The sequence below is a fragment of the Rhamphochromis longiceps genome, linkage group LG13 (genome assembly GCF_057381845.1).
Source record: "Rhamphochromis longiceps isolate RC_006_pf linkage group LG13, R_longiceps_female_GT1.1, whole genome shotgun sequence".
NCBI lineage: Eukaryota > Metazoa > Chordata > Actinopteri > Cichliformes > Cichlidae > Rhamphochromis > Rhamphochromis longiceps.
The window spans coordinates 17,415,843-17,442,107 of record NC_140569.1 but is presented as its reverse complement, the minus strand read 5'-3'; the positions used below and the strand labels follow the sequence as shown (position 1 = coordinate 17,442,107).

Here is a 26,265-nt window from a genome sequence, read left to right as displayed (position 1 = left end):
TTGAATTTGTTCAGGAACGCAAAAGCCCACCGTGGGTATCATTTAATTGTTGGGATTCCTTAGGAAAAGGTAAAAGCCGACAGGTGTAAAAGCGGGGACCGACCTATTGTTTAAGGTGGCCGGTATCGGCTCTTTAACCCTGACCCTAACCCTAACCCCTAACCCTAACCCTCGACAAGGTAAAAGCCCTGCAGATGTACCAGTCGAGCAGGGTATCGCCTATTTTCTGAAGTCTGAAGTCCAGACCTATCTTGGCAAATTACACCGGAGCTCAGCAACTGCGTGCCCCACCCTCATTGTTTTAAACTTGCACAGCAAGGTGATGCCCTGCAGGTGTATCGCCCCCAGACTTATCGGCCCACCATCTATTGTTTTTGGAAGCCCCCCGGTCCTATATGAAGCGTTACTCAAAGAGTGATACCCTCGCCATTTCGCGTCAGGACCAGCGCAGGTGCAGACCATTTTCTACCCACACAGAGCGTTTCTGACTGGCTGGCGTTGCTTAAGGGAAAAGCAACAATACAACGCGGTTCTCTGCTCCAAGACATCCGCGGTCCTTTCACACGGTAAGCATGTGTGTTATAGCCGGCGCTTCATAAATGTCTGTCTGTCAGCGCAGATTATTCAAACTGTTTTTAAAATGTGACTAATTTGTTGTCCAAAAAACATTTCCTCTAAATTTTCAAAGTTACTGATTTAAAAATATATATTTTCGAATTTTTAGCTGGATGTCAAACATATGATAGAGTCTTGAGCATATTTATATAGCAAAATTCACAGTGGTATAACCATAAAAGATGCCCAACTGGACACCAATGCACTCTAATGCAAGCCTTTAAACTGTATGCTGATAAGTGCATAAGTATACCTCAATAGCTGAAAAGAGTCTGTAGCTATCCATAATTTGCGGATCTGCGGATTTGTTTTTAATGTGGCACTTTTTTCACGAACTGCAGATGATGAAATCCTCTTTATTTGAGAAAGTGTCCCTAAGCTATTGCTGCTCATACTTACTGAGTTCCCTAGCTACGTCTTTACTGTGTCAGTAAACTTTTTGAACAAGAAAGGTATCGTAGCTTTAAAGACCTTAATTGAAGCAAAGGCAAAAAATTGGAATAAATTTTACGTGGCTGTTCATATTAAATCCATCAAAGAGTGAAAATTCAAAAAGCTGGAATGCATTTCCAATCAGCTTTTTTTTCTCTTTTTTTTTTTTTTACAAGAAGTGTAGCTCATACACTGCAATAAATGTATTCTGCTACATCTGCTAATGAGAGAACATGTTTTTTCATCATAAAGACTGTGATATGAAGCATCGTTAAAGTGTCACTTCAGTAATGCTGCTGAGAGAAACAAGTGTTGACTCTTTTTTTTTTTTTAAATAGATGACTTAAAAGACTAAACTCTAATTTCAAAGGTTTATTTTAAGTTTAAAGAATATAACAGCTGGTAAGACAATGGGTTTTGCTTCTCACTGTCCGTGTTATGTTGTAGTATCCATTATCATGTATGCTACTTTGCTCTGTGGACTGTAAAATGTTTCACTGTATTCATGAAATAAACCAGACTTTCAATGTCTGAATCTTTTACCATTTTTCTGCTTTTGTTCACCCAAAGTTGACAAAACCCACAGACATCTGGAGTTATCTCACTAAAATATGGAGCAATCTCAGTGTCTATAGATGCTTTTACCTTAAACACAATCAGCTGACTGATCCTCACTTTGTCCTCACTTTGGTCATTATGAATGTTGAAGGAGATTTGTTCCATAGACACCTTATACTAGTGTTTCCTACACTTAATCCAACAGTACTATGTTATATTTAAATCCAGATTCCTTTTATAGTGTGCAGTGAAATTTGTTAAACCATTGCTTAATGGGACCGAAGTACAAGTTGCTCTTTACTAACACAAACTACACTCATTGGCAGCAGCATAGGCACGCTTAAAATTTCTTCTGAAATTTTCGTTTTCTAGTTTAATTTATTATACTCAGTTTTCACTAGTCTTGCTGTATCAGCTCCCTGGTGTCTGTGTAATTTAAACAGCATCCCAAACAATTTATGATCATTAAAATAACAAGAAGGCTAATTTATAGATAGAAGTACACAGCTAAAGAAAGACTCTCATTTTTGTGTGGTGTGACCGTATATTTTTCTGTGATTTTATGCACAGCTGAAAGGTCTACAACGTACACCATCCTTATAATTCCCCAAAAGGTGGCAGCATTTCTACCTCCTGAAAGCTAAATACTTATGTTTCTTTAACAGGTTTCAAGGGGAGTCACAGTCAGTCATATTTAACAAGTTTTATTACCTATTCATTAGTCTGTTTATCCACTGGTTTTTAGTTTATAGAGAAACAGGTTGTATAATTGTGCTTTCTCATAAAATGAAATGCTTATTTAGTTCTGATTTTGTTCAACTTTATTTTTTATTATGATACAGAGAAAACAGATCTTCACATAGAAAGACCTGTCGATGGACATGGCAAATGGAGGTTGCAGGGGTAGGGGAAGAAGGAGGGAAGAAGGGGGTAGAAGGAGGTGCAGGATATGGGTGGGGTGGAGATGTGAAGAGGGAGAAGGAGGGAAGAAGGGGGTAGACAAAGGGTAGAGGGAGGTGCAGGAAGGATCCGGGTGGAGATGTGAATAGTAATGAAATGGAGAACCTCCTACACTTGTCCAGACTCAGCAGCCTCTTCCACTCTCATCTCACCAGAACGTTTCTTACTCCTGAAAAACCAGCTCCAGCAGCCTGTCTTCTTCTTTCCTTTCGCTTTTTCTTCTACTTTGCCGTTTATCTTTTCTACCTTTTCTTCTTTCTCTACACTTTCCTGGTCTTGTTTTGGTTTTTCCTCTTTCTTGCTTGACTTCCTCTTGAAAAAGCTGGATCCTTTTTTCTTTTGCTTTTCTTGCACCTGCAACTCATCGTTTTTCATCTCCTGTGTGTTATTTTCTTTGAGGTTTTCATTGTCTGCTTGAATCTTCTCAAAATCTTCCTGCAGTTTGTCAAATTTTTCATCCTCTTCTTTGCCCTTTTGTTCAAGCTCCTCTTGTTTCTGCCTTTTCTGATCCACCTGGATTTCACTGTTTCTGCTTTGCAGTTCTTTGTGAATCCTCTCAAGCTCTTCATATTTTTGCAGGTGTTGGATCTTCTCCTGAAGCATTTCTGTGCTCCTGTCCTGGACTTCTTTATGCTTCTGCTCAAGCGCTGTATATTTGTCTTCTACCTTTTCCTTCTCTTCCTCAAATTCTTTATTTCTGTCCTCCAGTTTTTTCTTCTCTTGCTCAATTTCTTTATTTTTGTTCTCCAGTTTTGTCTTCTCTTCCTCCAATTCTTTATTTTTGTTCTCCAGTTTTGTCTTCTCTTCCTCCAATTCTTTATTTTTGTCTTCTAGTTTTGTCTTCTCTTCCTCCAATTCTTTATTTTTGTTCTCCAGTTTTGTCTTCTCTTCCTCCAATTCTTTATTTTTGTTCTCCAGTTTTGTCTTCTCTTCCTCCATGTCTTTATTTTTGTCCTCCAAGAGTGCCTGCTTCTGTTCCAGGTCTTGACATTTCTCCTTCAAATTTTGGACTTCTGAATGTTTCTCCCTTAGAAATTGCTGGTACTCATTTTCTGCTTTAATTCTTGAGTACGTGTCTGACAGCTTTTCCTTCAAGTCATCCAAGTCTAGCTGCTTCCCTTCTAGTATTTTGTTTTCTTCTTCTAGCTTTTCATTTCTTTTCTCCAGTTGCTTGTATTTGGACTCCATTTCTTCTCTAAGAGCTACAAGCCCATCCTTATGACATAAATTGCTCCTCTCTACCAGAAGACCGTTTAGGCGACTTCGCAGTTGGTACTCGCTCTCTCGTAGACGAAGGTTTTCCCTCCTGCAGTTCTCAAAAGCTTTTCTGAGACCATTGTATTCGCCGGGGGGACCGTACTGCCCACCGCAGCGAGGAGGAGGTCCTCTGAAACGCGGTTGATAGATGTTTTGAGACATTGCAAAACAAACCAACGCAAGTAGACTGATGTTCTTCTTGTTTTTTGAAGACGAGTGGAAAATCTTTGCAAAGACGAATTCAAAACTTGTTTAAATATGTTCAGAAATGTGGCGATGTCAACGTCTAACCGGCGAAAACACACTAAAGAAAAATACCGAACACTGTGTTTACTTGTTGCCCGTTACTGTGGTTACTTCACTGTAACAAACATTAACACGTTCTATAAGCAAATTACGTTCGGCTAACGTCTATCACGTGACATCAAATAGGATTTTAAAGAAAACACGGGTGTATTTTGCCATTTTCAATAAAGTTTTAATTTCTTATTCTTCAACATATTTAGGATCCTTCTTACCGAGTGTTTATATCGCGGGTGTAAGTTAGAAGGGTACGGAGCCCCTCTGATGACATGGTCCAAAAATAAGTAAATTGTGGCCACAAAATACTACTTGTGCCCACGAAATGGGAATAACGTGCGCACGAAATGCTAATTTGTAGCCACGAAACACTTGACAGATAACCGTGATCCTTCCCAGGCCCTTGCAGCAATAAAATCTATCCCGGCTCCATGTCGTACTTAACGTCTGTAAAGCAACTGGGCTCTCAATATCCTGTTTAAACGTCTCTCCGTAATGGTTCCTTGCATTGTCAGGCTTTTCAAAAATGCATTTGTAGCTCATTCCCAGCCTAAAATAAAACGCAATCATACGGTCTCTGTCCATGGTTTATAGGTTTAGCCTACTCTTATGCTTGTGTCTCTACGCAGCTGTCCAGGAATTGTATCAATATGATGTGCGCACGTTATCTAATTGCCACAAATGCGTAATTCGTTGCCACGTTATACTCAATTCGTGCCCACAAATTAGCATTTCGTGGCCTCGAAATAGTATTTCGTGGGCACGTTATACTACTTCGAGGGCACGAAGTAGTATTTTATGGCCACAATTTATTTATTTTTTGGACCATGACATCAGAGGGGCTCCGTAGAAGGGAACCCCTTCTATAACAGGGAAAGTAGCAGGGCGTGATCACGGAAACAGAAGACGTAATACCCAGTTAAAATAGTCAATAAAAATAAATGAACTTTATTTACAACACTAAAACTGCCCTGATCAGGGGAGAGAAAACCCCCCATAAACCTCGGCATACTAAAAATATGATGATGCTCAGTCCATGAGCTAAGTCCCCAAAGTTCCCGATCAGGCTATGCCACACTTCCTGGCTGTGAAGAATATGCTTATTCCACCAGTGGGAGCCAGGCCGACCGCGTCCTTCTTCTTGTGGCTGCGCCTGCCGCCACGCTACTCCATGGCTCTCCTGCTGCCACACACGTCTTTCTGACCTGCCAGAGCCTCTTATTGGCCGCTGCCAACATGGGAGGCCCGATTGATTTCTGTCCCCTGTGCCCTCCAGGTGTATCTAATTGGGGAAGCAAGGGGGGCGGAGTCTGTCGGGGAGAAGTCCCAATAAATGGAATAAAAGCATGCAACACTAAAATACACTCAACATTAAAACGCAAAGCATGCAACCACTCGATAATAAAAATCCTTCTTCATAGGATGGCATTTACATAAGGTGTCCAAGGTCGATATTTCAGAGAAAAACGTAAATGAATCTTTGTATTGGCAGTAATAGTGCAGCACCGAAAAATGGCCCCTTGTGTGTTTGTTTCTTCTTTTGTTGTGGCCAAAAGTGGCAGTACATGGACAGTAAATATATCACATTAAATGCTGGCATTCAGTTAAAAACCAGACATGAATGAAAAAGATACACAAAGATTAAATGCAGAAAATAATATATTTATGATGAATATACAAAATAATAATTCTCCGAGAGCAGAAACAGGTTGCAGCTCTGATTTCAAAGTTTTAAAATGATTTTTACACATTTCAGTTTTTGAAGCAGAACATCATTTTGACATGAAACCTGGAAACATATTAAGCGTTACTAAGTCTTCTGTATCCGTTCTGGCATTTTTAATGAACCAAACTGAATCCAAATTGGTTCGAAAGTCAACGACTTATGATGATATTTAATTGAATATAGGTATCTGCCTCCATATGGCGCTTCGCTGACGCGTTGTTACAGCGCACAGCAGCAACCAGTGGGGCATGCACGTGTTTATGTAGGCCTATCTGTGTTGTGTAGATATAATAATGTCAGATTAATAATGACAAACCAGAAATAAAGATAAATATCTTTTGTAAAAGATAAATGACAACTTCTGTTTTCTGAAAGCCCTGTTAACCACACTCCTCCACAGTCTCCTACAAAACTGCTTTTGAGCTGGAGACCCACATGGATGTGACTAAACTAGCCACCGGGTGGGGTTGTTTACCCATCTTAACGGCGTGGCAGGAGGATCAGCTGCTCCGTTTTCCCCCGCCTTCATCTCTCTCCAGCTCTACCCAAGTCCAGTAGCACATTAATAAGAAAGTTTACTCGAGGACACGCTGGAGAAGTCTTGAGTGAGTGTTACTTTACTGTTTGAGTAATCAGTGTACTTACTCATCTCCAGCCCCAGCGCTAGTGGCTGCACAGCTGCGGGTGGGGGCTTATGTAAAAGGATTACACCTCTTAAGACAATAATGGTCACCGGGAGAACAAATGAGGTGGCATTAACGCTCCGGAGGTGTCCCTTAACGCGTCAGTGAGGCGGACCAGCTCAGTGCGAGCGCAGCCAGCGCAACATGGACACGGCAGGTAATGCTAAAATTCTTTACTTTATTTTAGACTCAGCAAGTCGAAGATATGAACAGAATTAAAGTCCACCTATAATTATGCCTCCCTGCAAACTGTCGCTCATATAACTTACTGTCAAATTAGACCTGTTGGTTATATGCATGCTGACTGAGTTGCTGTCCATGGTGCTGATTAATAGACGGCCACGGGAGTTCAGTGAGTGTTTCTTATCCTCACAGGTCAATACTGTGTCAGAATTAAAGGATTTCATTGTCTATTCTTCAGCTCTGAGGCCACATTACTCATCACAACATATTCTTTTCACAACAGGCCGTTTAATTAAACATGACCAGAGGGGAATCACCCTGCACTGCTGACTTCTCTGCAGACAGCGGGCACCGGGTACCCTGGTTTCGGAAGGTACAGAGGACACTGTTGGATCACGCCAACATCTTTGACTTATAAGACCAGGATTATATCTGAGTGTGAGAAAATCCCTCTCTTCAGTCATGGAGCTTTTCTTTTAGCCAACTTTTGTGTTTTGTGACTTAGCTGTGTGGCTTCAGCTGAAGTCAGAGGTTTCTTTTCAACCTGGTTCCTATTTTTAAGCTTTATCTACTGAATGAAACTGATGTCACTTGAGATTAGAGATGCTACCAGCAGCTTTTTTACTTGCCTCCTCCAGTGGGGTTCAGTTTGGACAAGCAGGTGCTAAAGTGTCCATTTTACAAGTTATTTGTCCCTCACTGCCTTTCCCCAAACACTTGGCTCCATCTCTGCCATCCTAAACTAGGACTCCACATATCCTCCCGCCTGGATGACTGAGGGAAGAGTTTTTGGACACTTACCATGGCTGACTCCTTTCAAACTCCAGCCTGGAGGGAGATGACAAATGGAGGGGGGCACCCCCACTTTAAAAACGGAGGTCCGAATGGGGGTTCCCACAGCACCACACGCTACATGGTGAAGAAGCAGCGCCACAGACGCAGGTCCTCCTCACCCATGGGCAGGGTCATCCTCATCAATGCACCTGTTGATGGTGAGGTCTGGTCCCAGTAACAGTCTTCTGCTACCATGGCAACACAGCAACTGGCTGCAAAGGTGTATTCAGGACAATCAGTGACACAGATATTTGTTTAAAATTAATTCAGAGCAAGCTGATATACATATGTAAAATACTGTGGACAGAGTTAATCTTATGTGTTTTTAAGCTAAAAGGCAATGAGAACTGAGTTACTAAAAACTTTTTTAGTCAACCTCTTTTCTATTTTTAAGCAGAAATGCAAACAATTCAAGTATCTGAAATGTAAAATTTTGGTAGTCTTCTTCATTTTCAGTGATCAGAAACTGAATGTCCGCAGTAGGCTTTGCTCATTTAAGACGAGACCAAAAAGTTGTGTGAAGATGTGAATTTTGGCTTTGGATATTTCTGACATTTGAAAGACTGATCGGCCAATATTTAATTGAGACAACATCAGAGTGATCAACACAAATGTTAATTAATGGTTAGTTGTATTCACAGTAGGCGCCACCCAAGTTGTGCAAAAATTCTGTCAGTTAAATAAAGTTGCTTTCAGTGATGAGCCTATATAAATGCATTTCATTTGTCAGTTAACTTCATAGGAGTCTGTCGACCTGTGACCTGAAAAAGTTCATAAGGATGAAGTTTTTCATTTAAGGTTGATACATATGTTTTAGGTTTAACAGTCAATAGGTTTGTTATCAGTAACTTTTAAATGTTAGAATGTTTATTGTTTGTCATTTATTGTCTGTTCTTTGTAAATGAGTTTTTTTCCCATCAGCTTTGAATTTTCAAATCATATTTTGTTGGAAGTGTCCCAATCCTGGGAATACTTGTGGGTCACACTGTGCATATTTATGGTGGACTCATGTTGGTGTTTTGTGTGTTTGCAGGAGGGGATGACAGTGAAGACATTCACACAGTGACAGTAGATAAGAGTCCAGATGGGCGTCTGGGTTTCAGTGTCCGCGGGGGCTCTGAACATGGACTCGGCATATTTGTCAGTAAGGTGCAGGACAACAGCCCTGCAGGTTAGGAAGAAATGTGTGTGTTCATCAGACTGTCTATGTAAATGGTCACGACAAGCTTTTTTTCCCAGTGTGCTTACACGTGGGAATGTTGTCTTCTGGTTTTTCATGCTGAATTCTGCCTGTGTCTGCAGCGGAGGCTGGGCTGACTGTGGGTGACAAGCTGGTGGAGGTGAACGGGGTCAGCCTGGAGAGCATCACCATGAGCAGTGCTGTGAAGGTCCTGACAGGAAACAACAGGCTGAGGATGGTGGTGAGACGGGTGGGCAAGATCCCCGGCATCCGCTACTCTAAGGAGAAGACCACATGGTGAGGCCAGTCCACTCAGCAGGGCTGGAAACTACCAAGATATCAAACATTTACTGATGAAATACTTATTGCTGAATATGTAAGAGACTACAGCTTTGGAACTACTATCACTGACCTTTGTGTGGCTCTTGTTTTGTCAAGTCTTGTCACTTGACTGTAGCTCACACTGGTTATCTTTCTTTTGGGATATACAGTATCTTGGTTTCATGTGGCATCAGTGGATTGATTACTGCTGTGACCTTTATGGCTACTTGATTATCTGATACTGACACACCTGAATTCAGTGGACAGAGAGAAAGCAGTTTATATGAGTGTTTTCATGTGTGCATATACAATGTCTCCTTTTGTGTGTGTTTATGTGTGTGCGTGCAGGGTGGATCTGATTCACCGGCGGATGGTAGTGGAGGAGAGCGGTCGTACCCCTTCAGAGGCCAGTTCGGACAGCGCTCTTCGCAGGATCGTACATCTCTTCACCACGTCAGATGATTATTGCTTGGGCTTCAACATCAGAGGAGGAAGAGAGTTTGGATTGGGGATCTATGTGTCTAAGTATGAATACAAACACTGTTTTTTTGTTTTTTCTGCATGAGATAAAAAAAAATTAATTAGTACCTGTTGTAAAATCATTTAGGCCTCAGGATGGTTATATTGGTGCACTTGGTGGAATCCAGGTTTACCCCACCTGGCTGCAAATAATAATATTAACCCCAATAATTAAAGATGATATCATAATCTCATTTGCAAAGTTTATCTGAGTCTTTGTGGTAGATCAAAGCAAAGAAGCTCACATTTAAATTCAATTAGTAGTTACATTTCTTTTTTTCATGTCTGGATTTTTTCATACTGCTCATCAGGTTGGACCCAGGTGGACTTGCAGAGCAGCATGGCATCAAAATGGGGGATCAGATCCTTGCAGCTAATGGGGTGAGCTTTGATGACATCACTCACAGCAATGCGGTGGAGGTCCTGAAGAGCCACACCCACGTCATGTTGACCATCAGGGTGAGCGAATGGAAAAAAAAGGAAAAAAAAATATGTTTAAAGCTGAGCTAATCAGTTTCAGGTTGTTGGGTTGGGTTTTTTTTCTTTTTACATTTTTATAATTAACAAATCAACAGGGTATGAGAGGACTGTCACAGCATGAGGACACATTTTTGTTCTTCCTTTTACAACCTGTGACTTAAATGTCTTGGCTCAGTTTCAGACAGCACACACAGAGCAAGTGACGAGAGTAGAGGATTTAACAGCCAAAAAGCTAAATATATTCCAAGGAGTGAGAGGAACACAAGACAAAGAGCTAACATGAGAGTATATATTGGGCTTATTTTCCTCTTTTGGACATAAACATACCTCCAGTTGAATGCTGAGGTGTACATGAGCAACATTTTGTCAAACCACCAAACTAAAAAAAAACTCAGTGTTGTCTGAAATGAGACTGAAGTTTGATTTCAGGAAGTTCTCTAATTGCAGTGGAGTGTTAATAATTTGCTTCAGTTTAAACTTAACAGCTGATTGGAGCCTTGAGTGCTGACACAATAATAAATGCTAGCGTGTAAACAACACCGGCTCTTCTCAATGAGCCTGCACTGCTGAGCAGACAGTTGGCTTACAGCCCTCAAATTTCTTATGTGTGCCTGAGTATGTGTGCTAGGCCGCAGCACTTAACCTGTGTCATTTCTGGATAAAGGCACCGCGTGTAGGTGCATATGAATCGGTGTATGTGTGATGTGCGGCGTGCTCTCAGCTCGCTAGCATTGCTGCATGCTCATTTTACCCCCCTGATCTCAGGTTCCACGTGTGAAAAACAGCCAGGCACGACGTTCATTATTCAAAGGCAGGCGAGGATCAGGTTATAATCAACCGAAAGCCTTAATTTATGCCTTCCTCCTGTCCTGTCCTGTATGGATGGATCACACACATAGTAAAGCAAGGTTTTATTATTTAAGACCCTCACACCTGTGCTCTTAAAGGAAAAAATGAGTGCTGATGAGACAGTTCCTTAAAAAAAAGTTGAAGGCATTATACAGTATTATGTGCTTACGAGAGCCACGTGTTTTGTAATTCTGTGAACCACATAATATTTACCCTAACCTATACAGTAAATACAAGCACCTTAATATCCTTACAGCTTTACATTTGAAGTAAGGATTCATTTGAACTGGATATTAAAGCAATTACTAATCATTACTAGAGCAAATATAACATAACTAAACTAACATTAAGTACAATAAGATGCTGCACAGAGGTCAAAAGGTGGAAATTAAGCTGGTATGCATAACTGAAAATATCAAAGGCAGAACAACCTGTAAGCCCAGTGCTCGCTTTAATGTGTGGACAGCTTATTGATTGGTCCAAATATTCCAGTGATTCCAGGGATTGTCATTGCAAGTGGTGCTCAAAGGATAAAGACTTTCCTTTTGCCCTCTTCACCAAGTTCACATTTTGGTTTTGAGCGTCATGTCTTAAAGATTAGTGTATGGACTAGCTTGAAATTGAATTCAGGACTCATGTCAAATGATAATACTTCGGTTAGCCATTGTTTTATATCTGTGGTCGTAATCTTGTCAGATTAATCTGCAGAACTAAAATGATACCTTCTCATCACTCTCAGCTGTATGTGACATGCTAATGAGCACACAGTAACGTGTTTGTTGTGGTCCCAGCTGTTTTTTTCTACCTCTAAGTTTTGAATTGTTAGTTATCTGCTTGAGTTTGAAGTTTTGGTTCTTATATTTGGCAGGCTGATTTTTGCACTCCTGTTTTAATTTCCTCATTACTCTCTAGTGAGTTTGATGCTTTATAATATTAATAAATCTCTGAGTTCTGTGTTTACTTTATTCCTCCTCTAGTGAAGAGTTTTAGTTTTTTCCCATGCTTCTTATTCTAACTTTAGATCATGTTTTAGTGCAAGTTTTTGCATCTCTGTGTTTAGTTTAAAAAAAAAATCCAATTTTACTCATTTTGTTGCCGCTTATGTTTTGCTTTGAATTTTGCTCCTTTCTTTGCGATTTTCTGATGACTTTCACCCATGTTTTACTTCCCCCCTTTTCCTAATTCCCATCTCGCCCTAAGTGTATGGATACAGTAGATAGCCCCATCCTTCCCTTAAAGGCCGTGTCTCCACATCTGTACACCTTACATTCATGTGCTGACTGTTTTCCCTCTCTGAAGATTTTTTTTTGGAGGATTCAGGTCCTTTAATTGGATTCAGAAGACACTATTCCTTCTTTTAAGATCAGATTCAGATCCATATTCACCCCATTGCCAGTTCTTTGTGTATTTTCATACAACAAAAATTGCTATTTCTCTCCAGCTACATACTGTGTAATATACCAAGCTTTAAATACAAACATAATAAATAAAAGCAATATAACTGTTGTCATGACTTGGTGCTGTCTAAATAAAACTGAATCGAACTGAACTTGCTGACGATCCTCATGTAAACACTGCTATTATCAACATGTTGCTGTAAACTCTTTTTTGCAGAGTGTGAATGTGGCTCACAAGTAACAAAAAACTACAGGAAAAAATCCAAATGAACAAATGCTGGCTCATTTTTAAATGTTGAAAAACCTCACTAACAGTCAATAAAGTCTAGAGAGTCTACTTCATAGTAATCATGCTGACTGTTTGCTGTTCTCGATGAACATTTTGTTTTTTTGATCTTCAACAGGAAGCTGGCAGATACCCCGCATACAAGGAGATGGTGGCAGAATACGGCTGGCTGGAAAAGTGTATGTTGACTGTTTTTACAGTCCCTGGACAATGTTTAACACAAGTTTTACAAGAGATAATGAACGGTGGCGTGAGAAGTACTGCCTTGACTAAACAAAATCAATGAAGATTTTATCTGGTTTTCAAAGCTACATGGTGGAGTCTCCTTGGAAACATTTAAAAATTAGTGGGATAGTGGCCTTGTGTAGCCTTCTTGAACAAGAAAGCTGTCATTCAGTTTCTTAATAGCACTCCAGTTCCTTGTTTTTTGCTTTGATACGAGCCCATCTCAACACAGCTAGGGATTAATTCAGTGTACTCAAAGGCAGCTCAGTCATCTGGAATGGAGCATGACTTGACATCTGTCGAGATGCCAAGATGCAGAGTCACTTTGGAGTTTCATTAGGAAAAAAGAAAAAAAAGAAGTCCTGCTTTTTTTTCTGTCTATCAAAAGCTCACAGGATTATGGGGATATGAGAACAGACAGGTTTTCATTCAAAGAAAGCAGAAATAAGAAGGAAACAAATTAAGCTTTTATGGGAAAACTTTATCCACAGTCCAGTCTAGCATGTATATTTATGTTGCTGTAACATATGGCAGCTGTTACACACACTAATCCCTTATATTCTTTGGATTGTGTTCTATAGTAGCCAATGGAGGCCCTCCACCATCATCACAGGGTTCAGACTCCAACTCTTCTGCCTCGTCATTGTCCTCCACCACCCCTCTCAGTTCCCTCAGTGGTCTCTCGCAGGTCCTCTTCCCTCCTGTCTTTGGCTCAGAGATGGTAGACATTGGCATCTGCACTGAGGACCACTCCCGACGTCCGAGCAGTACTGATCGAACTGCTGACTCCGCCATACAGACTGAACCCCAACCTCCAAACTACCAGGACCACCTGTTACCTAACGGGTCACACCCCGAAAGGCTCTCCACGACAGAAACAAGCCGGACTGTTGGTGCCACATTAGTGTTGAAGGACACGGTCATACGTGGGAAAGGAGAAGGGCCAAGGGAGATGGGAGGAGCTGGAGAAGGTGGACAGGGACGGGTGAAAACGCTGTCATCAGGGAAGCAGGAAGTTGAGAAACACTCACCAAAGACAGCAGCTCTGATGGCCCTGAGCAGACCGCGGAAGCCAATCAGTCGTTCCCAGAGTCACATCACAGAGTCAGGTGAGGTCTGCAGGCTCTTTGGGGTTGTTAAATGTGGGGAACTATGGATGCAAGGTAGTTCTCTATGTACATTATTATTAGCTGACAAGTTTTTTCCAGCCTATTTAGGACATATGGGGTGGCTGTAGCTCAGGTGGCAGAGCAGGTCAGCCACTAATCAGAAGGTCGGTGGTTCAATCCCAGGCTGCATCCTGGCTGCATGCCAAATATCCTTGGGCAAGATACTAACCCCGTGTTTGCCTACTGGTGGTGGTCAGAGGGCCCGGTGGCGCCTGTGTCCGGCAGCCTCGCCTCTGTCAGTGCGCCCCAGGGCAGCTGTGGCTACAATGTAGCTTGCTATCGCCAGTGTGTGAATGTGTGTATGACTGAATGTAGTGTAAAGCGCTTTGGGGTCCTATAGACTAGAAAAGCGCTATACAAATGCAGGCCATTTACCATATTTTAGTCACAGTCTAGGTGTTTACAATTAAGGCAGTGTTTTCTGAGAAAACAACACAAACACAATACTTTTTAATTTATTAACTTTAGCAGCAGTGGTTAAACCGAGATGGTGGCATAAAAAATAAAGCTCTCAGTATTTTGGTAGTGAGCATACAACCAACACAGTTTATTCATGTGACGAAAATTTAAGCAGACAAGTGATGTTTTACGTCACTGGTTTTAATTATGGACTGTATTAGGTACATCTTGCTAGTATCGGGTTGGGCCCTCTTGATGCCTTCAGAACTGCTTTAATTCATCATGGCATAGTTTCAAGGTGCTGGACACATTACTCATAGATATATACTAGATATACTCAAAGATCAATAAAAGTTTCTGACATAGTTGATTATCCAGCCATCAGGAGATGGGTACACGGTGGTTATAGAGGAGTGGAGGTGGTCAGTAACAATACTCGGGTAAGTTGTGGCATTTAAACGATGCCCAGTCGATACTAATGCATGCAAAGAGTGCCAAGAAAATATCTCCCTTATAGCACTACAGCTCCACCAGCCTGACCATTGATACAAGGCAGATGAGGACCCAAACGCAAAACTCACAGAGACAAAAGCTGAACTCAAAACCTCTGCTTTATTGCAGGCTTCACAAAGAAACAGAACTAAACTGGGAAAACTAAACTGAGCACAGAGGGAACACAGAGAAAGGCACACAAGTTCAGGGAAGAGACATTGACAATGTGACACTGAACTGAGGGAGACGTGGACATAAATACACAGAGTGTTAACGAGGGTTAACCCCAGCTAAGAAATCAGTCTTTCCAGAATTGCGGCACTGTTATCAGATATTGAGCTGATGTTTGTGACAGTTCACTGCTTCTGGGCTCTTCCTATAGGACACGCATCAGTTAGACAACGCCTTAACCCTCCATCACTCCAGAAAGTAAACAAGAACATTCAGACTCTCCACGGCTGATTTAAGCTCCATACAGAATTTGTCTATGAGCACAAGGTTGCCACAGACTCATGATTAATCACTGCCCTTTACTCTCACTTGTTGTACCTCTGTGAGAAATGAATAAGACCAAGCATATGGAGAAATATCTATCCAAGCCTTGGTGGGGCTGTTGAGTTATTAGCCTTTCCTTTTCAATTTCTCCAGCTCACTCGTAGCTTCAGAACTTGGTGGGGGCTCGGGCAAAGCTTAGGTCTGATTGGACATTTGTTATTGTAAGCGGGAGCACTTCTCTGTAGTGCTTCTAATAGATGGGGGTGTGTTCAGGTTGGTGAGGCTGCAATTCATCAGTGATACACTGTTGCTTTCCACAGTGTCAGATTTACTGCAGTGAAAAGAGAAGCTGACTGGAAGAGAAATGAAAAGTCTGTGCTTATAAAGGAGAGTGCGTGTCAGCCACTGTTACCAGCTTACAGTTAAGCATTGAGCACAACAAGGCCTAATGAATTATGTTTTCAGCACCCAACACAGATATGCAGAATGTCCTACTCCTGCTGTGGCTCAGTCAATTTTCCTGTGTACAAGACATAACTGCAAAAAAAGATGACATGTAGTCTATAGTTTGTTTAGTGCACAAAGTACAGTATGTGTGTTAATTTAAAAAGAGATATTTGTCTGTTTTTCCCCCCCACCTTTAGAGGAGAGACAGAAGAAGAAAAGGCAACACAGGGAGAAAAGCTCAGAAGAGGGTAAAACTAGTCTGAAACGCTCCAAAACCTTTGTCAACCTCTTATTTAAGAAAGACCGCAAAGAGAGGAGTCGCTCCAAGTCGCCGTCTCGCCGTGCAAACAAAGGTGAGAGAGCGGTCACAGGGTGTGGGTTTTTCTTTCACATAGTGCAGCCTGCAAAGTGAAATGTTGCTTCAGGTTTTGAACAAATTGTGGAACATGACTCAGAGGTCGTTAAATTGACTAATTATAATACACAGTGTCTCATTTTAAGGCCACACTTTTAATTATAATCAGGGCATAGCGTTCTCTGAAGGAGATAAGTGAGGACATTATATCCAGCAGAATGTGAGGGGAGGTTTCCCAACAGTCCAGTTGTAGATAAAGTCTTTAGGAGTGTGTGAGTTTCTTACTTGAAGCTAAGACTAGTGAGCTTGGATAGAGGGGCACTGGGTTGTTCTCAGGGTCGAAGGAGGTTGAGAACGCAAGTGAGGTGAGATGGAAAGCCTCTTTAAAAGAAGTCATTGTGGGTAGCGCTGGTTTGAAGGTGGCAGGTGAGAAAGCTCGGGTGGGTCTTTTCTTCAGCAGGGCAGCAAAATCATGAAGACATAGAGGAGAGAACAAGAATAGCTGGAGTAACCAAGAATGAGGCCTGTTTACCAATCTGAGATGGCACACAGTGGTGTGGTGTGCTGTGATAGAGACTCAGTATGGAGCTTCCCTTTTAATACCAGCTCCTGATAAGGTCAGTGAACTACAAGTGTGTTTTCTGAACAGCAGGACCCCACGCTCCGACCTGCCCAACCAATCCTACAACAAAGAGAGAGAGAGAAAATGACCCGAAGACAAAAACCCAGTGCTCTACCATGACAGAGCTATAATACAGAATTCAAATGTTAAAACAGCCTCGTGAGATGACAAGTTTGCAGTAATAAGTAAGATTTTGTAAATTTGCATTGCTTTCCCTGATTTATAGAGGTGTTCCATTATGTTTAGGGTTTTATTCATCTCTAATGTTGTAAAGTCCTGTAAGAGTGTAACATTCATGATGACAATATCCAGTTAATTGCATAAAAATAGGGTCTCGGCTGATGTGTTGTAGAAAACTTAGTTACAAACAGAAATACTATTCAGATGTGTTAGAAGCAAAAATGTAATGGTGAAGAGCATAAGTTAAGATGCCTTGATAAGCTTGATTTCTTAATTTAATATCTTAATTTAAAGTTAGTGTAAGTTCTCCTGATGGTAAAAAAAGCCTGCACAATTTATTTATAGATGTTGAGAAGTCAAACATCTAACTGGAAGAGTTTTAAATGCCATCAGGACAGTTTCTTCTTTGCACATCATTTCTTTTATCTACATTATTCTTTAGATAAGGAACGGGGACGCCCATTCCACCTCTTGACCTCCCCGAGGGAATCCCGAGCTGGCAGCCCACTGCCCCGACTCGAGGTCCTGCAGCACGTGGAGGACATGGCAAAGAAACTGCTCAGTCAGGATGAGGTGGCTGCTGTGATGAGACACTGTCGGCGAGTGAGTTTCTAAACTGAAATTACCATCGCCACCTCAGAGGCACGCTGCTGTGAGAGTGCAGTGAGTCATCGAGTGTTCTTTAGTCACAGATGTGTCGTGTAACAGCTGTGACAAAAGATGGATTTGGCCTGTCTTTATGATCGGGATCGAACATAAGCTGTCATTTGATTCATTCTCAGTCCACCTTAATCCTAAAATATTCAGCTCCTTGGCTAGCCCGTTGTCTGACCTCAGAGGGTATTGACAAGAGAGCTTAGAGAGACGGGACAAAACAAAAGGGAGGTCGAAGACAAGAAAGTTAGGACTTGCTGCAGAGGTATAAACATGTGCTCAGTTCATCACATAAAGTGTTTCTGCACGCTGAGCTTTTAGTCACAGCAAGTGCAGAGCTCTAAAAACTATACTTCCCATTATCTCTAATCTATAATATGTTTTATCACAAATTTGTCTCGTGCTGTAAATGTGTATCTTGAGATACTGGAACCTCGGTGTGTGAAGCAAACTTTTCTTGGACAAGCTGAGATGTATCCAGAGGTGTAAAAACTTCTCGCAGAGATGACATTGTAAAACTAATTTTATAATCACACACTCAAAAAATGATTCTTCGCTCTCATAAAGATGAAGCAATAATTTTGAGCAAAATCATACTGAAATATTTAAAATCAAATGTTTATTGATTCAAATAATTGTCGATTAAGCAAAATATGCTTTATGTAAACTGAATGTACACTAATCAAGTACATTTCTGTTCTTCAATTTCCATTAAATTAATGTTTTTTAGTGCACTTATGTAACAAAATTACAAGCATGTTATACATGTACTCAAATTTACTTAAAGTCAGTTGTCTGGGTATAAATATTTTTTGAGCTCAGTCAGATCCTCAGTGTACATGTCCAGCTGGTTCTTTTTGTTTGCCTACTTTAATTTGTGCACCAATCAAATCCTTCCTACAGTTTCTGTCCGACTCTGTAATCGAGGACTTGGTGCGTCCTCTTCTGGCAATCTTGGACAGGCCAGAGAAACTGCTGCTTCTCAGGGAAATAAGGTGAGATACACAAGGCATAATACTGCTTTATGTGTTTACATGCTGTATGAACTACATGTCCGCTTTATATCCACTGCAGAATGCTGATACCAATGACTGAGTTGGGTCGCTTTGACAGCATGGTCATGCCTTTTGAGCTGGAAGCGTACGATATTCTCAAGAGTCGCTCATGTAAGCATAGGATGCACCTGACATCACTGCCCTGATATTTTATTGTTGTTGTTGTTGTTTATTTATCCAGTTTTACAAGATTAAATTCTAAGCTGTGACAGAATAAAAAACAGAAAAGAATTTTTCAAGTGAGATTAAAAAAAATGAAATCTTTCTTTTTAGCGCGTTCCCCAGCTCTGCGTTCTCCTCGTAGTGGAACTCCTCGTCGTCACCTCATCACCCCAATCCCAGGTACATGGGCTGTATCTCTTGCTCTCGCACTCTCCTTATCTAGGCCTCGGTCCTTTCTTCAACCTTTCTCTCTATCTGCTTGATGGCTCCTGTAGGATTATAACTTATACAGAGGCTCAAACCTCTCTCTGTCTGTCTCTAGTTTTCTGCCACTTTATTCCTGCCTCATCTTATATTCATAGTCAAAGCCAAACACCTTCACACGCAGACCATATCCTGTCCCTGGCACACATTCCCCACCCTCATATAAAAAGGACACACACACACACACACACACACACACCCCGAACAGATCAGGTTTCCCGTGCTCGTGCTGAAGAGGGTTGTTTTACATCTCGGTGCATACAGAAAAGACAGAGACGTGCTGTGTGACACTTCAACAATGCAAAGATGCTTTGAGCATTTACTTCATTTAAAAGCAAGCGAGACACAATCAGTCCCATCTTCAGACTGATTGCAGCCGCCTCTGAGGTCATAGGCCCGGGTCAAAGGGTCAGTATTATGAAAACAGCAGATATCTGTCAAAACATCTCTGAGCTGTCGTTGTTCTGTCTTCTGCCAGCATAGCTAAGTTATAACATGGAAGTAGAAAGCACGGATGAAACTCACAGCACTGATTCTGCTCCATCATAAGCTTTATAATATGCACTGACTCAGTCACTCACTGTTTATATGTTTGTACAGACTACAAGGGTGGATTTTATCTGCAGCCGGTCCACGACAGACTGCATGAGCGCCGGTTGATCGAGGAGTTGGAGAGACTGCGTGTGACAGGTCAACGGTCTGGCCATCTCTCGCCATCCCGTGCCTTCACCCCTCTGCTGGATGTACCTGTGGACAACTATGTATCCTCTGTGCGCTCCCGTTCCCCAAGCCCCTTGCCCACTCACAGCTTCCTCCTCAAAGAATCCCCACACAGCACTAAACGTGGCCACCAACCCCATCGATCCCCAATCAGAAGAGAGAATGGGGCGTCGTGGTACGATGAGGTCTCCTTGTTGTCCGTGTCTGACCGAGGGGACGGGGCTTATGAACGAGGGCGGTCACCTGTGAGGAATGGCCATGGGAGAGTGAGGAGAGAGGGCAGTCCTGACAGTATATATGGCAGACAGAGCAGGCAAGAGGGCTACACGGAGGTCAGCGTACACGTTCCCTCACAGCGGAGAGGCAGAACCCCTCTGGCTGAGGTATTTGATCCCCAGAGGGAGAAGAGCCCGTCCAATGCCAGTGGGAGTACTCAGCAAGTGAATGGACACTCACAAGATGTTCAAAAAGTGAAAGGAAGACAAACTCTACCACCCAAGGAGTGTGAAATCGCCACTTTGACCATTTCCAAGGCCAAGCACTCACTGGGTAAATAAAAAACAGCACTTGTTGTGACTTTCATTTAACTTTAAACTGAAATTTCAGGATTTGCTTTAATGCCAGCTTCTAAAATCGTTTTTAATCTGTGACCGTATATGCGCTTGTAAGCACAATACAAACTGCTTAGTGACTCATCCTAAGCTGTCTCTTACATGACCAGTAGAGGTCAGGCCATCACTAACTGCTAAACTAAAATGCATTTATAAGAGTTCACACACAAAAAAAGACCAAACGACCAATCGATACAGTGTAAGACTAGTTACAAAACATGTGGTACTGCCAAACATGCCCTCAGTTTATTATTGTTCTTTTTCTGTGTGTTTACAGGTATTAGTATCTCTGGAGGTGTAGAGTCTAGAATCCAGCCCATGATAAAGGTTGAGAAAATCTTTCCAGGTGGAGCTGCATCTACAAATCAGGCTTTGAAGGTCAGCGTCTAGCATGAACACATATAATAATAATAATAATAATAATAATAATAATAATAATAATAATAATAATAATTGATTGGATTTATATAGCGCTTGTCTGTAGCAGATTGTGAGAGAGATGTGCCAGCCCTCAGTCCTGAGGTTATGAGTTGTTGCTATGAAGTAATTGTGTCTATGACAGAGACGTGTGCAATGAGGAGTGGAGAGTAGATGAGAGCCATCTCAAGTGGCCCATCACTTTCATTATGAATGAGGTACATGGATGCTGGTCTGCTAATGTATTGGTAATATATTGCCTGTAAAGTAACTTAACAGTCTTCTTGGCCTGGTTCACTGAAACACATATGCTACACATGCGCTCATTCACTAAAGTTAATCACAGACTTATTGTTAAAGCTCAGTGGAATTAGAGATGCTTGGGAAGAAATGTTTGTGTGCAAAGTTGAAACATACTTATTCCAGCAGTAGGAGGCTGACATTATGTACTCGTGTTTGCTGACAAATTCGTATGTTTCCTAGCTGCAAGTTATCAGTTGAAAACTGCTATCTGAGTGTTATTCCTGATCAGTGTCAAACATGTGGGCAATCCCATATCTAACTAACTTTCCCTGGCCCTCTGTGTACAGATACCTACATTCACATTCATACAAACTCCACATCTCTGTAGGTGCATCTCAAGACATTTGAATATTGTGGAAAAAATTCAATATTTTCCATCAGTTTAATAAAAATGAACATTTAGGATATCCTGGACTTACTGTGCAATTAAACTCCGTTTTACTTTTGACAGTTATGGCTTACAGAAAAAAATAATAGAAAAAATATCTCAAAATAATACAAATGCTGATTTTTTTGAATTTCAAAGAGTATAAATACTGTGTATCTCTCAGGCTAGTTTAGTACATTGTGTCCACATGAAACTCATGGACAGCCTCCACAAAGAGGGTAAGCCACAGGTCATTGCTGAAAAGGCTGGTGGTTCACAGACAGCTGTATCAAAGCATATTGATGGAAAGTTGATTGGTAGATAAAGGAGCACAAGCGACAGGGGTGACTGCAGCCTTGAGAGGATTGTCAAGAAAAGTTGTTTCAAGAACTTTGGAGAGCTTCACAAGGCGTTGACTGAGGCTGTTTCCATCTTTCACTACGTCCAGAGCTGTAGTAGTCCTAATATCAAACCACTTCTGAACCACAGACAAGAGAAGTGCCTTAGCTCAGCTAAGTAGGAAAGAACTGGACTGTTGCTCAGTGGTCCAAAGTCCTCTTTCAAGTCTGGAGGAAGAGTGGAGGGATACAGAATCCAAGTCCAGTGTAAAGTTTCTGCAGGTTGTGATGATCTGAGGTGCCACCAGGTGTCATCTGCTGATGTTGGCAGTGGTTGGTCCCCTGTGTTTTAATCAAACTCCAAAGTCAACACCGCCATCTACCAAGACATTTTAGAGCTCTTCACGGTTCCACCGGCTGAAAAACTTTATGCAGACTTCCTTTTCCAGCAGGACATAGCATCTAGCCACAGGGTTACACGTTACATAATAGTTTTGATTTTAGTACTCAAGTAAGGTTTTCGACACATTACAGATGACTGAGGTGGTAAATGTTTGAGGATCACCAGTTATCCTAATGAGGAACATAATGCTCTGCATAAAATTTACTCAAAACCAAGCACTGATAGAAAAAAAAAAACAAGGAATCATTAAAGGTTTTCGCTCTAGGACTCAATAAAAGAATATACCAAATGTAATTCATCAAATATTTAAAGCGACGTTTCAGTCTGGTTAAAAGTAAGGGATTTAAGCAACATTGCATCCTAATGACACTATGATCTTTTCTTAGCCATCTCACCAGCATGACTAAAAACAGACAGGTTGTTGGCTATGAGGCTTAGACACAGATATATGGCTACTCCCTAGCACTCCTGTGCTATCTGTGGTCTCTTCCTCACACCTAACAACCAGGCATGTCAGCTGGCTCATATCAGCTCCACGGCTCAGTGTTATCTCCCGGTATTCTGCAGAGGGAAGTGAGATCAGGCGGGCTCAGTGTTAACACGCATCCTGTTTCCTTAGACCCACATGATAATCACACCAGTGAAGAATATTGTATTGTGTGTGTATTAGTCATGAGACACGTGCTGTCCTGTTCATTAGACGCTGCCATCTGCCTTCACCGGCAGGAACGTGGACGTAAGCGAGTCACGTCAACGTGACAGCTGAGTTAATACCTGCAAAATGACATTCCCAACAGCTGGACCTGCTGATTAGTGCTGCTTAGCAGAAGCAGGCATGTTTACATGCAATCCTAATGCAGTGATTCTCTAAACACAAGGCAAAAAGAAAATGTTTTTTTTAGTATTTTAGAGAAAGTTATCTCAAAATTTGAGCAGCCACGAACCACTGTCCCGAACTACAATTAGAGCATGAGTGGTGTTACATTTATGATAACCAACACTCTGAGCTATGCTTCTCTCAGCCCAGTACATGAGCTATTTGGCCTCAGATCCTCCCATGCAAGCTGTAGTTATTATTACATGCCATGTTATTTGTTGGCTGGAAAATAGAGAACCTCGTAAATGCTCAGTATAAATGGCTGTAAAGAGGATGGGGAAGATTAGGTTGTGATCTATTTAATTCAGATAAATTACTTTTCAAAAATGAAAAAGCACTTTTTAATCTCCTCTTTGGTTAAATGGAGCTAAATCTTTTTATACTGTTTGCACGGAGGGCTATAGGGTTGTTGGTGAACACCGGACTCTCTGGAAAAAAGAATAAAAAAATCAGCAGCCCGGATCTAACCTCATCCATACAGGCCAAATAGGTTAGAGCTGTAACAGATGGAACAGGGTGGTAGAGAATGAAGGGAAAATAATCTATTTGTGTCTAATGACTCGAAAGGAAAAGGGAAAGGAAAAAAAAAAGAAGGTACAACAATGGCCGTCGGCCTTGTGTGCTTCTGTGTTTCTAACCTTCGCTGAGATTGAGCACATTAGGCAGGTGCATCCTTGGCAAACGCTGATGACATCAGAGGAAGTTCCTCTCCTCGAGGCTGCAAAGATTTGCTACTCTCTGCTCGCATCCTGCAGGAAACAGCAAGCATAGTCCTAACTGTGCGGCTGTCTCAGTGTATATTCTTTTTCCAAAGACCTTGTGCTGAAGGGGAAACTTTATACGTGCACTAGTGACAGCTTTCAGTGTGAATGCATTAAAGAAGTGGGAGAGCTCCAACTCTCTTTGGCATAAATTACATTTCTTCACAGAGGGGCACAATCTCTGCAGTGTTATGGAAACTGTCTTTAATGTTGCTCTGAAAAAAAAATAGACACAAAAAAGAGATACACAAATGGAGGAAAACATGCTTACAAAGGATACTCAATCTTTTTCTGTGGCTTTTCAATGTTCTTTTACCCTTTTGCATGTGTTTGAATCTGCAGGCAGGGTATGAGCTGTTGTCCGTAGATGGAGAGAGTCTGGAGGGAGTGACTCATCAGCACGCCGTGGATGTAATTCGGCGTGCATTCAGCAACAAGGCCAAAGAGCCGATGGTTTTTGTGGTCAAGGTCCCTAAGGTCTCTACCGACCCCAGCAGCCCCAACAGACTTGCTGACTAAACTCTGTGTGCCTCACAGCCAGGTTGCTGCTCGGGCATGAAGGACAACAAAACCTGCTGCTCCTCTGGGACTTAATAAATACAGGATTCACCCCAGAAGAAGAAATATGGGATAGGTAGCGCTCCGGTCACAGCGGAGACAATCAAAGGCAAAGTTATGACAAAATATACCATAAAGTATGTCTTGCATAAAGGTTGCAGCTGGTTTTGAAGACTAATACAGCTGCATATTTGTCAAGATAAAGGTCACTTTTGCTATAATGTAATGCGAGATGAAAACCAAATGTTGCAATTGTATGAATTTTATATGATTCTTAGTTTTTAGAAAAACTTTTATTAAATGCATATGTTGCACGTTTTCTAAAAGACGCTTTTGTGATAGGATCGTGTAATTCATGATCTTTGGTTAGAATAGTGCCACTATTCAACACGTGGCAACTTTGCCGTGACCTCTGAGCACTGTCTGATAGTGGAGCCAGTGGTCTGCACTTTTTACTTGAAGCATCTCAGCCCAGCAGCCCTGCAGGCATGCCAGAGGGAGATTACCTCAGCCAGCATTATGAGATTTATAGATTTATACTCAGATTAAATCCCTGTATTATGTCAAAACTGATAGTTTGGGTTTAGAGGATGTCTGGGGAGATTATTGCAAATTGCTGCTCAGTATTTTTTTTGTGTTGTATTTCTCTGGCAGAGGTGCCTGTATTCTGGAGCCATTACACCATGCTGTGGATGGAGCTTATGGAGACATGTGGAAGAGTTGGAAAAACATGTCAATGAGAAATGCAGGTCCAGTGGCACAAATAAAAGTCGGGTTAAAGAAATATGGATGGGAGAAAGCAGTGTGCTTAGTGCCTTAATTCTATAGATGGGCAGTCAGAAAAACGCTGAGAAAATGTTACTCAAGCTTGATTTTAATAAGTGATAGAAAAGCTGAATTGTTTATATGCCTGCATGGAATTAAATTCTTAAGATGAAAGTGAGCATGTCTGTGCCTTTGAGTTACTCACTGGCTACTTTGTTAGATGAACTTGTTCACCTGCTCTTTAACGGACCTATCTAATCATCCAATCAGATGCCGGTGCATCCGTGTGTTTAAGCACATAAACGTGGTCAAGACGAACTGCTGAAGTTCAAACTGAGTGCGGCATGCCTGGTGGAGTATTTCAGAAACTGCTGATATATTCGAATTTTCTCGAGGAACTATCTCTAGGGCCTGACAAAGAGAAAACATACAGTGATCTGCAGTTTTCTGAGATGAAATTCTGAAAATGCCTTGTTCACGTCAAAGGTCAGAGGAGAAGGGCCAGCCTGCTTTGAGCTGATAGGAAGGCAACAGTAACTCATATAAAAAGCATTCAAAGATTGGAAAAACATTTCCTGAGTTGATGAATCTTTATTTGTGCTGTGACATTCGGGTGGTAGGGTCAGAATCAGGTGGATACAACATGACAGGACCCAACCTGTCTGGCATCAAGGACTCATGCTGGGGTGGTGTAATGGTGTGAGGATATTTTCTTGGCACACCTTGTCCTTGCTCTCGTCCTATAGTAGCTGGGATGGGCTCCAGCCCCCCTGCGATCCTGATAAGGATAAGCAGAAGAGAATGAATGGATAAATGGACTTTGGGCCACTTGCTGCTTTTTGATGTCACAAAGTTCCAATAATCTCAAACAGGTTTCTTGTACGTGAGTTCAACGTACTCAAATGGGCTCCACAGTCATCAAATCTCAATCCAGCTGACCACTTTGGGATGTGGTGCAATGGGAGATTTGTTTTATGAATGTGCAGCCGACATATCTACAGCAGCCTTGTGATGCATCATGCCAGTATTGAGAATTTTCTCTAGCA

The 26,265-nt window shown here is 41.6% G+C and overlaps 2 protein-coding genes across 2 annotated transcripts; one reads left to right on the top strand and one right to left on the bottom strand.

Annotated features, from left to right (window-relative positions):
* Positions 1 to 2,424: 2,424 nt before the first annotated feature.
* Positions 2,425 to 3,984, bottom strand: LOC146655613 (uncharacterized). The gene has a single exon (XM_085428159.1). The coding sequence runs from the start codon at positions 3,982 to 3,984 to the stop codon at positions 2,674 to 2,676; it is 1,311 nt and encodes a 436-aa protein (XP_085284285.1). The 3' UTR covers positions 2,425 to 2,673.
* Positions 3,985 to 7,460: 3,476 nt separating this feature from the next.
* On the top strand, positions 7,461 to 25,366 carry pdzd7a (PDZ domain containing 7a). Its single transcript, XM_085427666.1, has 15 exons — positions 7,461 to 7,706; positions 8,582 to 8,719; positions 8,851 to 9,025; positions 9,398 to 9,574; positions 9,880 to 10,027; positions 12,699 to 12,759; positions 13,387 to 13,914; positions 16,005 to 16,160; positions 17,407 to 17,567; positions 18,522 to 18,613; positions 18,693 to 18,784; positions 18,947 to 19,015; positions 19,700 to 20,368; positions 20,708 to 20,808; positions 24,239 to 25,366. The coding sequence occupies exons 1-15, from the start codon at positions 7,517 to 7,519 to the stop codon at positions 24,413 to 24,415; spliced, it is 2,934 nt and encodes a 977-aa protein (XP_085283792.1). The 5' UTR covers positions 7,461 to 7,516; the 3' UTR covers positions 24,416 to 25,366.
* Positions 25,367 to 26,265: the final 899 nt, after the last annotated feature.

Bases quoted from the DNA above. Each gene is read 5' to 3' on its own strand.
- LOC146655613 (XM_085428159.1), bottom strand. From the start codon at position 3,984: ATGTCTCAAAACATCTATCAACCGCGTTTCAGAGGACCTCCTCCTCGC.
- pdzd7a (XM_085427666.1), top strand. From the start codon at position 7,517: ATGGCTGACTCCTTTCAAACTCCAGCCTGGAGGGAGATGACAAATGGA. The intron at 13,915-16,004 runs GTGAGGTCTGCA...CCCCACCTTTAG, and splicing joins GAGTCACATCACAGAGTCAG to AGGAGAGACAGAAGAAGAAA. The intron at 19,016-19,699 runs GTACATGGGCTG...ATGTTTGTACAG, and splicing joins CCTCATCACCCCAATCCCAG to ACTACAAGGGTGGATTTTAT.